The 10,875-nt window shown below is 39.8% G+C and overlaps 2 protein-coding genes across 3 annotated transcripts; one reads left to right on the top strand and one right to left on the bottom strand.

Moving 5' to 3' along the window:
• Positions 1–446: 446 nt before the first annotated feature.
• On the top strand, positions 447–7,492 carry grwd1 (glutamate-rich WD repeat containing 1). Its single transcript, XM_044358551.1, has 7 exons — positions 447–700; positions 815–932; positions 3,433–3,595; positions 3,695–3,905; positions 4,894–5,039; positions 5,700–5,891; positions 6,846–7,492. Exons 1-7 carry the CDS (start codon positions 487–489, stop codon positions 7,152–7,154), a joined length of 1,353 nt encoding a protein of 450 aa, XP_044214486.1. The 5' UTR covers positions 447–486; the 3' UTR covers positions 7,155–7,492.
• A 207-nt stretch (positions 7,493–7,699) lies between these two features.
• On the bottom strand, positions 7,700–10,648 carry cdc42ep5 (CDC42 effector protein (Rho GTPase binding) 5). Of its 2 annotated transcripts, none has more exons than XM_044358553.1 (2): positions 10,456–10,648; positions 7,700–9,630 (listed from the first exon to the last, which is right to left on the bottom strand). In XM_044358553.1, the coding sequence occupies exon 2, from the start codon at positions 9,626–9,628 to the stop codon at positions 8,690–8,692; it is 939 nt and encodes a 312-aa protein (XP_044214488.1). In that variant the 5' UTR covers positions 9,629–9,630; positions 10,456–10,648; the 3' UTR covers positions 7,700–8,689. The 2 variants fall into 2 exon arrangements, with proteins under 2 accessions (XP_044214488.1, XP_044214487.1); XM_044358552.1 differs by having other exon boundaries at positions 7,700–9,633; positions 10,456–10,647.
• Positions 10,649–10,875: the final 227 nt, after the last annotated feature.

Below are 10,875 nucleotides of genomic sequence, written 5' to 3'. Positions count from 1 at the left end.
GCTACTGACCTCTGGGACTGTACCAGCCTGTGCAGCTGCACATCTCACACATAGTACAACTCCTCCTTGAAATAAATGTAAGCATCACAACTCACTCAGAGACGGTGGGAGATCCTGTCCCGTGTTAATACATGCATGAAACTCCACATGTATGAGTCATTCATCTGACTGCTAAACAAATGTTATTCTAACGTTGGAAGGGTGGGTGGAGGGGGCAATTATTAACATCCACCTAACCTCCCCGATAATTAAGGTTTACATTTTTCCAATATAAGTTTTGGCAATTTCCGAGACAAATATTTGCAAGTCTGATGATTCCTGGCAGCAGGGAGCCAAGCGCCAAAGGGGCCAGCTGAATTCCCGTAAATGGAGGGGAGAGACAGGGAAAGGTGGGGGAGAGCGAGGCAGCAGGGGAGGAGTGACAGAGTGTTTTAACCACGTGGCTGCGCAACATACCGGAAGTAAGCAAACTCTGACTCTGCCAAGATGTCTGCGCCCAATGAAGACACGTTTGCCGAAGAAGTAGACGAGATGGAGGAAATGGACGAAGTCGGCAGTGATGCCGATGAAGGAGTAGAGATGGAGGAGGACGGAGAAGGGGAGAAGAAAGTGTACGTCCCCGGGATCGAGCCGCTTCAGCCGGGAGAGGAGCTGGAGATGGACCGGTCTGCGTACCGCATGTACCACGAGTGCCAAACAGGCGAGTTAGTCCCTCGGAGTTAGCTGCTAGATTAGACACTCGTTTATCAATATTGTCATCAATGCACGACCTGCAGGTTGAATTTAGCAGGTTTGTGTTGTTGTTTGTGTTCAGGTGCTCCATGTCTGAGCTTCGACATCCTGAGAGACGCAGATGGAGAAAGCAGGGAGCAGTTTCCTCTGTCCATGTTGCTCTGTGCAGGAACACAAGCTGACACAGCTCTGAAGAACAGGTTGGTATCATCTTTAAGTATAAAGTCTGTATATATAAGTAATAGTAACCAAGCACATTTACTCAAGTACTATACTTAATTGCAATATTAAGTATTTCCATTTGATGCTACTTTATACTTCCACTACATTTCAAAGGGAAATATTGTACTCTCTACTCCACTATATTTATTTGACAGCTTTAGTTACTTTTCAGATGAAGATTTGACACAATGGATAATGTAACACGCTTTTAAAATACAACACATTGTTAAAGATGAAACCAGTAGTTTCCAACCTATTTAGCCTTTGACGTCTTACAAAAAGCAGTGTGTAGTCGGGGTCACATTTCAGATGTCTATGAGTTGTTGACAGCTCCACCAAATAGTGTTTTTTCCCTCTAAACTTCTCACATGGTTTCAATTTCAGTAAATGTTCAAATGACCTAAGATATCACCAAAAATCAAAGATTAGAGAAAAAGTCCAAAAACTGAAAACAGATTTGTGTATCAGAACTTTGTTTTTTCTTCTTTTCTCTCCCATTAATCATCTCACGACCCCTCAGATTTATCTGGTGACCCTTTGGAGGGGCCCGACCCATAAGTTGGGAACCACTGGACTAAAGTATTTAAGTGCATTTAAGTAGTTCAAACCAGCTCCACCTCCAGCAGCTACAACAGTAAAATGCTGCTCTAACACTGATGCTTCAGTATTAATAATCTAATGATGTCATATATAATAATATATCAGTCAGAGGAATAAAATTAATACTTTTATTTGTAATGGAGTATTTTTACACTTTTGTATTGCTACTTTTACTTAAGTAAAGGATCTGAATACTTCTTGCATCACTGGTACAGACCTCTGACAATATAAACACACGAGTATGTGGACATAATTCTGGACCCTGTGCACATAATTTTGAGTATTCATGTATTTGTTTATGTAACAAGTGCCATGCAAATAAACATTGTTATACAAACAGTGCAATAGATGTACCGTGTATACAGAGCATCTAGCTGAAGTTAATTTGCAGCCCCTGTCCCTGGTTAGACATTTAAATCTAGGTCTTGATATCGTAATATCATGATATGACGTCAGTGTTGTCTTTTCCCGGTTTTGAAGGCTGCATTGCAGTAAAGTGATGTAATTTTCTGAACATAACAGACTGTTCCAGCTGTTCCATTATTTGCCTTTACCCACTTACTCATTATACCCACCCATTCTGTGTAAGTATATTGTGAAAGCACCAATAGTCATCCCTACACTGTTTTTACAATATCAATATCAAGGTATTTGGTACCTACATTGAGTTCTTAAGTTCTTATGCTTTAAATTTTTAAATTTAAATTCTTCTGGTAAGGTGTTACATTTGGTGTGTGGCTGTTTTTAATGGTTTGGGTGATGCCCCTTAAAGGCAGTGGTTCCCAACTTGGGAGTCAAGACCTCCACAAGTGGTTATGATATAGTATATGTAAGGGGTCACCAGATGGTTACAATGGTAGTGGTTCATAAAAACAAAATTCCTCTACATGAAATGATGCTCTTTTTTTGTTGTTGTTGTTGTTGTTGTTGTTTTTTGCGAATTCCCTTAAAAAACTGCCATCAGGAATATGTTTCTGTTGTAAAAGAGTCCTGTCATTATGCAGGTATTGTGCAGGACAATTAATGTTTTGTATACTAGTTCACTATTTCAGGCCTCTATAATCTATTCAAATGAAAGGTTGGAAATGACCTCTTTAAATCACTGTTTTTCAGATTATTTTCAAGCTTATTTTAACACATTATTTTAAAACACCAATGGGTGTAATTACTCCTCTGGTCTGTAATGGCTGTGGAGTGACATCTGCTGATGTATTTAGGGATACAATAACTGAAAAGCTGCAGATCGTCACAGAAGCCAAAGCACAAGTATGAATAATAAATGTAATGATGGCTGAATGTTAAAACACCTGTGCTTCTCCTACTATAACAAGTAAAAATGTCTCCTGTGAAAAAGGTCTGTCATAATGAGACTCTTAGTTACTGTTTGATGAACTGAAAAAGACCAGTTAAGTTTGTATATTTAAAAACACAAAACTAAAGCTTCAAAAGTGTTCAATGACTGGTGGTGTATTTAACTATACTGTACTTACATTTTAATTGCAAAGGTGCAGACAGTGGATGCTAATAGAAGAAATGACAAATTATACAAAGTAAGCAGCAAATAGTTTTGGAAATCAAAGCCACAGTGTATAAATCAGAGTGCAGCAGGATTTTTCATCGTTGTTGCAGTTTCAGTTTTGTTTTGATGTTATCCAAATAGCATGGAAGGAGCTGGGAATTTTCCTTTTTAAAAGAAACACTATAAAAAAAGGAATATTTTGCTTCATACTGAAACTCACCAATGGGATACAGGTGAGAGTTGTTTAGACACTTATCACTTAAATAGTTTGATGTGCTGCTGCGCTTTCAATCAGAGTGTATAATGGGGCCATTTGTTTTCTAAGTCTTCTTATCTGAAAACCTTTTATATTTCTGCAGACTTCTCGTAATGCGCATGCATAACCTTTACGGAACAGAGAAAGAAAAAGAGGGGGAGGAAAGCAGTGATGAAGACAGTGATGATGATGAGGAGGACGAAGATAAAAAGCCACAAATGGAACTGGCCATGATGCCTCATTATGGAGGGATTAACAGAGTCAGAGTATGTTGAAATTTTTATAAACCTGATCCATTAAGTCTCCTTTATCAGCATCATCTTCTCCCCAGTTTCCCAGTTACTCACTTTGTTTTTTGTTCTCAGGTGACTCAGCGTGGAGAGCAGTCACTGGCTGCTGTCTGGTCAGAGAAGGGACAAGTAGAAATATTTGACCTCCGATCTCAGCTGGAGGCCGTCCACAGTTCTGCTGCCATGGCAGCTTTTGTCAAACAGCAGAAGGAAGCTACAGCTCTCTTCAGTTTCTCAGGACACATGAGTGAAGGCTTCGCAATTGATTGGTCGCCTACCGTACCTGGTAGGTGACACTTCTACCTGCCTACAATCCAATTTGTAGACAAAAAAAGATAAACTACTCATACTTTTTGGATTTGTTGACACTTGGCATCAAAATTTACTTTGGGTAACTACCTAATGTGGTGTACTGTGATAGTGAAAGTGTCCCTGACTGCATGTAGTCGACTTTGTAGTGTGTGTGTGTGTGTGTGTAACATGAGAAGGACAGTCTGTACCCAACATAAGATATAATTTTCTCTCCCTCTGTCATCAGGGGTTCCCTTATAAATTCCCAAACTGCAACTTGTTAATGCCAGACACAACCAAATATGCACAATAACGCAAAGCATTAAATACTTGCGGGCACAAGCATTCTGCAGGATGCTCGTACTGCTTCTTTTTGTTTTTTTACTTGGACAGTGGCCCAACTTTTCACAAAATGTAATTGAAATCTAAGACAAACTGCTAAATATGTAATACTCAAACAAACAAGACCTTAAAAATAACCTTTTTAGCAAAAATCATTATTTTATACTTTGGAACATGATCAGCAAAAATGTAAAGTATACTAGGGCTGCAACTAATTATTTTAATGATTGATTCATTTGTCAATCTCTCTTCTTGATTAATCTATTAAGTGTTTGTTTGTTTTTTTCATTAAAAATGACTTTGACTGATTAATCAATTATTAGAATAGTTGCACGTAAATTTTTCATCAATTGACTAATCGTTGCAGCTCTAAAATTTACACAAGTTGTAGTTACTGAGGATAAAATTTGCACAACCATCACTAAAGGTGGAACAAAATCTTAAGTGGGGCAATTCATGATGAAGGCTGAGTATGCAGTAGGTTTTGGGACAGAACAATAAAATATAAAAAACAGCTTGTATGAACTACAAGAATGTTACTTTAAATACTATAAAATCATTCGATATTTTTCATTTTTCACAGCTGAGAAACTTCTGGTTAACTGATTAAAGTTAATATTTTGTTTGTTCTTAATTAACAGGTCGTCTCGTCAGTGGAGACTGCAAAAAGAACATCCATGTGTGGGAGCCACAGGAGGGAGGGACTTCATGGCAGATTGACCAACGACCTTTCAGCTCCCACAGCAAGTCTGTAGAGGATCTGCAGTGGTCGCCTACTGAAGCTACGGTACGTTTGTTGGATGATGGCAACATAGCAGATCAGACTGAGGTAGATGATGCTTTACTGGGCGGCATGATGCCTGCTAGACCCCCACAAGGTCCAAACAGTGCTCTTCTCTATTTGTGTGGGGTTCCCTCTAAACTAAAAACATCTGTATGCTAAATATTAGACATGGATGTTGTAATTTGACATACACGTTTGGTGTCCTCATTCCCATCTTGACCAACATGCTGTCCTCAGAACTGAAGCTGATCTTAAATAGTAAGAATGATTCTCACACAAAGGACACATTTTCCCACAAGGATTAATAATGTTAAGCTTACAGATGGAAGACCAGGGTGTGGTAAGAGGAATGAATGAAAGTATGTTGACTAAAAGTGAAACCTGTAAACACTGAAGGAATGTGCCATCACAGACAGAAATATGTAATTTATGTGTTTTCTTAGCTGCTACAGATAATAAGTCACCAAACAAGCTTAAGTTATGTGCATGTGCACCTTAGTCTGAAGTTGGTTGATGTCTTTTTGCCTCTACATTCTTACAGTAGTGAACACAAAGAGCAAGTAATGAAGTGAAGTTCCTTGTCTGGGAAGATTTTTAAGACATGTCAGGGTTTGTTATGTTCAAAGATCAAATCTCACAATCTGACTTTCTCTTTTGCTCAAGGTTTTTGCATCTTGTTCAGTGGATCAGTCTATTCGTGTCTGGGACATCCGTGCCCCGCCCAACTCCATGCTCTCAGCCAATGAAGCTCACACGTCAGACGTCAACGTGATCAGCTGGAACAGGAGCGAACCGTTCCTCCTGTCTGGAGGGGATGACGGGCTTCTGAAAGTGTGGGATCTGCGACAGTTTAAGGTAAAAAATGTTCATTGGCAAAGTTAATCAGCATCTTCAGTAGGAGTCATTTAACTCCTACACAGCACTTCAGCTGATAACCATACAGGGTTATTCAGGCTTTGTGTTACAACCTGTTTGATGTTGATCACTGTGTCATCACATCGAAGTTAATCCTCTATTAGTAGTGCAAGACAAACATTATTAAAGGCTTGTAGTATTACATGTAATGTCTTCAAAGTTTGGCATCCCCACCTAACTAATATCTGTTCTATCTTGTATCTCTTACACACCAGTTTGTACGTGTTGCCTTCATCACAATACTGGAATCCACTTCAAATTTACCTTTTTAAAGGAATAATTCCACATTTTAGGAAGTATGCAAATTCGCTTCCTTGCCAAGAGTTACAAAAGAAAGTTGATAACACCACAAAGAAAGTGAATTAGGACTGCAACTAACCATTATTTTCATTTTCAATTAATCTGTTGATTATTTTCTCAACTGATCGATCAGTTGTTTGATCTATAAAAAGCCAGAAAATTGTGAAAAATGTCAGTCATGGTTTCACAAAGCCCAAGATGCAACCTGAAATGTCCTTTGTTCACTTAACAACCCCCCAAAAAAAATCTCTTTATTATCATAGAAAACTAAAGAAACTAAATATTCATTTAAGAAGCTGAAACAAGAGCATTGTAGCATTTTTTCTTTCTTAAAAAATGACTCCAAGTGATTAATAGATTATCATTATAGTTGCCGATTCATTTTCTGACGATCAATCATTGCAGCTCTAAAGCAAATTTCCCAACATATCAAACAATTTCTTCTTAGAACCTGGAAATATTTTGATGCAATTCATGAAAATCGAAGCAGAAAATCCAGATTTATAATTCAGTGTTCATGTTATGATTGATACTTTTATGATATTGATAATGATGAACAGCTTTAACACCTCAACACTCATCTTCTGTCTGTAGACCGGGCGGCCTGTGGCGAACTTCAAGCAGCACAGTGCTCCCATCACATCCGTGGAGTGGAACCCCACGGACTCAAGTGTGTTTGCCGCGTCGGGAGCGGACGATGTCGTCAGCCAATGGGATCTGTCCGTGGAGTCATGTGATGTGGGTGCCAGGACAGAGGGGATGAAAGACCTGCCCCCTCAACTACTCTTCCTGCATCAGGGTCAGTCGGAGATCAAGGAGGTTCACTGGCACCAACAGATACCTGGTGTGATGGTCTCCACGGCGCTGTCAGGATTCAACGTGTTCAGGACAATATCTGTGTAGTGTGGCCATACAGCGTGTGTGTGTGTGTGTGTGTGTGCGCGTGTGTGTGTGTGCGTGTGTGTTGAGAGAAACAAATGACTTTCCATTTACATTAGTAGTACACATCTAATGTGTAAATAGCAGCAAATCCAAATATTTGTTACCATTAAGGGGCTTGTAATAATGTATATAACTCAGCTGTGTAGGTCATAATTCTTCTTTTTGACATTTATTGATACATGTAGGCGCCATATGGTGTTATCTTCTCTGTTGATCTTTAGGTCTGTATGGTTTACAGATGTTTTAGCTATTTTAGGCATTTCCTGTTGCATGCTTAAAATAAAATGTTTGAAACCATAGTTGATTTCTTTACCAGAATTTATGTTTTTGGAGATAAAGTGTAGACTGCTTTACTTGTATTTTCCTATAATGGATAAAAGCACAGAATTATTTTGACTGAATAATAAAGTCCAGGCCTCAAGATCTTCAGATTCACTATGAATAGTGAATACTTGCCCAGGAGTCATTATCAAAGGAAATAAGAAAGTCACAGCCAAGTCTGGTGATCATTTTAAAATCCCAATAGTTGTTTTATTGTTTTCACTGTAAACCGTATTAAACCACAGGATAACACATGTTCAAACCAGCATTTTCAACAGTTCAACAGCATAATGGTGTCCCCCTTTTACAGCATTATGAAATAAAATACTTTTTCCATAACAAGCCAAACGCATGTACTTTAAATTCCATGATTGTCTTTGCATTTTTAGTATCAGTCCAGCCCCACAGCTTGAAAGAATAGCTTTGGTAGGTATGAAAACAAAATAACTGCACTCTGAAAACACATCTTATTTGGTCTGAACCAGAGAAACTCACATTATCAGATGTGGAATGTGACAGGTTCACAGTGATTCATTATACACAGGATAACTTTATTTTCTGATGTCGTCTCTGGGAACCATCAGTTTGTAAAGTTAATAAAATAGACTTATATCGAGAGAAGACATGGAGATGTAATAAACATGCAATATGAGAAATTAAGACATTGATATAGCACATGAAACAATAATGTAAATATACAGCTCCCTCCCTTTAAGGCACTATAACATAAAAGTTCAATACACAGTTTTTAGATGGCAAACGTCAGACAGAGTAAAAATTAAAGCGAGCATCATTCATTTAGCCTGAATCAAACTTTCCACTGAGAGTCAGTTTCATAGCAAAGCTTCCAGATGAATGAAATAAATCAAAGTGCTACAAACCGTTCACTGTAAAAAAAAAAAAAAAACCCTATATGACACTGCTTTTTCTGATCAAAACGTGTGTCTTTGGCAAATCTGTTACCCTCATAGATAATACATAAATATGTCTTTTCCAGTTGAGCAACATCGTCTTCAAACTGTACAGCTTTTCATTCTGTAGTCTTGAAAAAAATCCAGTTTGTATTCAGTTTTAACCTCCCATTCAAATGATACTGAAGTGATGAATTAAGGAAAATACAGTATACTTGATTTACTTTGCAGCAAAACATCTGTTTTCAAGGGAAAACCTTTCCCCTATAGACCAATCTCATCATCAAACTCATCTTCAAATGTGTAGCCTTTTCCCACTTCCTCTTCCTCCTCCTCCTCTTCCTCCTCCGAATCAGTCTCTGAGTGGCAGCTGTCGACCCTCCTCCTGTCCAGCGGGGTCACTCCTTCATACTCCGAGCTATGTGATGAGGCAGGACTAGGAGGCAAATCTACTTTGTGATTGGTGAGCTCGGTTTCACCTCCACCTTCTAAGCTCTCGCCCTTCTCGCTCTCGCCCCTCGTTGGACTCCGACACGCCAGCTGATCCTCATCCTGGAAGTCAAACCCTTGACCCTCTTCCTCTTCAGACACCTGGCGAATGATCTCCTCTCGTTTGTCGCTGAATCGCACTTTTGGTCGTATCCCCTTTGGCTTGATCCCATTCCCATCTGGTATTCTGTTGTCTCCCACCTGGTTTCCATCCAGCCCAACCAAGTTCTTCCCGTTCAGCTCATTCTGCATGTTCACAGACATCTCCGTGGCTCCTTTTCCCTGCTTTGTTTCCACTGAGGATGTTGTGCCACTTTTGGGACTGAACACATCCTCCTTATCGCAGTCAAGTCCCAATCCATCCATCACGCCCAGTACATCCCCCAGCATAGAAGGCCCCAGATCCAGATCCAGGTCCAAAGTGAACGAAGACACTGACTCAGAGTGCTGAAGCTCATTGTTCTCTGGACTATCTGGAGCATCTGTGTGAAGATCGCTGTGATTGACTGGCACCTGAGCGTCAGCGGCTGGCCCGGTCCCTGGACTCCCCGGATCAGAGCTGGGTGAACTTGGACCAAGAGTGGACAGGAAGGAGGTGTCCCCAAAGGCATCACCTCCTCTCCCAATGTGCATGGTGTGGCGAAAGTCACCCAGCGGGGCTGAGATCATGGTAGGGTCCAGGCGAGGGGCCCGGGATGATTTATGGAGCGGCATGACTGCTAAAAGATTGGGGTAAAGGGGAGCAGAGGGCAAAATAAGGAGGAAGAGGTGTCATACATTGAAGGCAGCACAAAGTGAATGAAGTACAGTACAAAAAAATGTGTGGAGAGCAAGTGAAATACCGCAGCCCCATCCAGCCTCTTGATAAGACAGGGCAGCGTAGGAGCTTCAACGTGTTGTGCAATAATGTGGGAAACCAATGAGCATTTTGGCACTGGTGTGGCTGTGAAAGCCATGCTGGGACTTGTACTTGAAACACACTCATGCAACGCTAGCACATACTTTTCTCTACCCTCAGGGGTGTGTGTGTGGACAAAAACAAGACAGCAACTTTCTCTACGAAAAAAACTGAATCCCTCACACCACTAGTCTGGTGGGTATTACAGTTTGATTCCAGTATGAAAAAAAACGACAATGAAACAATTTAATTAATAATTATTACAGTGGGTGGGAGCTTATGTTACCCTATAAACTTGATCCTGACTTTTTATTCAGTTAAACCAGCATAACAATTATTTCTTTATCAACATCATACATTTTAAACCAGGATTTGAGAAATAACTCTTTAAGTTTATGAATGTGTGTGAGAGGGAGTTAAGTTTTGGGAGGGGAGGGGGGCATTACGGGCCTACCCCAACCCTTAAGACATCCCAATAACAATTAAATACTCTATCAGTTCAATATATAATTAATAACTTGAACGAGTGGAAACGAAAGCGACAAGTATTGACAAAGCAATGAGAGGAGCGTTTAGATCAAAGTCTGCTGATCAATTGAGCTGAGTGAGCGTCAGCGAAACATTCAAAGACTGGAAAACTTACTTTAAAGAGTATGTTCTGGTGTTTGCTGGGCTCCCTCTTCAGTATCCAGCTTTTTCATTTGGGTTTCTTTTTTATTTTTTTTGTTTTCGCTTCTCTCTCGACTTTTCCCTCGCTCTTTTCCTCGCCGTCGTTTGTCTGTGTGAAGTTTCTTTTTTTTTCCACAGGGATGGGCATGGGGCGAGGAAGTGACGCGACGGTTATTGGGGAGAAGAGCTGGATCAAAAAAGCTGCTGTCGACTTCACCAGATCGGGAAACCACATTGTTAAATATAAACGAGAGTAACAGTCAACCACAGAGTACTTTTTTTTTTTTTTTTTCCAGTTATACACTCTGTGTTATAATTGTGAGCTATGGATTGAGCGATAATAGCAAGATGACTGGTTGAAGAATGGTTAGGTTTATAAATATTATGTTAAAAA

Source organism: Thunnus albacares, chromosome 8 (genome assembly GCF_914725855.1).
Source record: "Thunnus albacares chromosome 8, fThuAlb1.1, whole genome shotgun sequence".
Classification (NCBI taxonomy): Eukaryota; Metazoa; Chordata; class Actinopteri; order Scombriformes; family Scombridae; genus Thunnus; species Thunnus albacares.
This window is presented reverse-complemented; position numbering and strand designations above follow the sequence as displayed.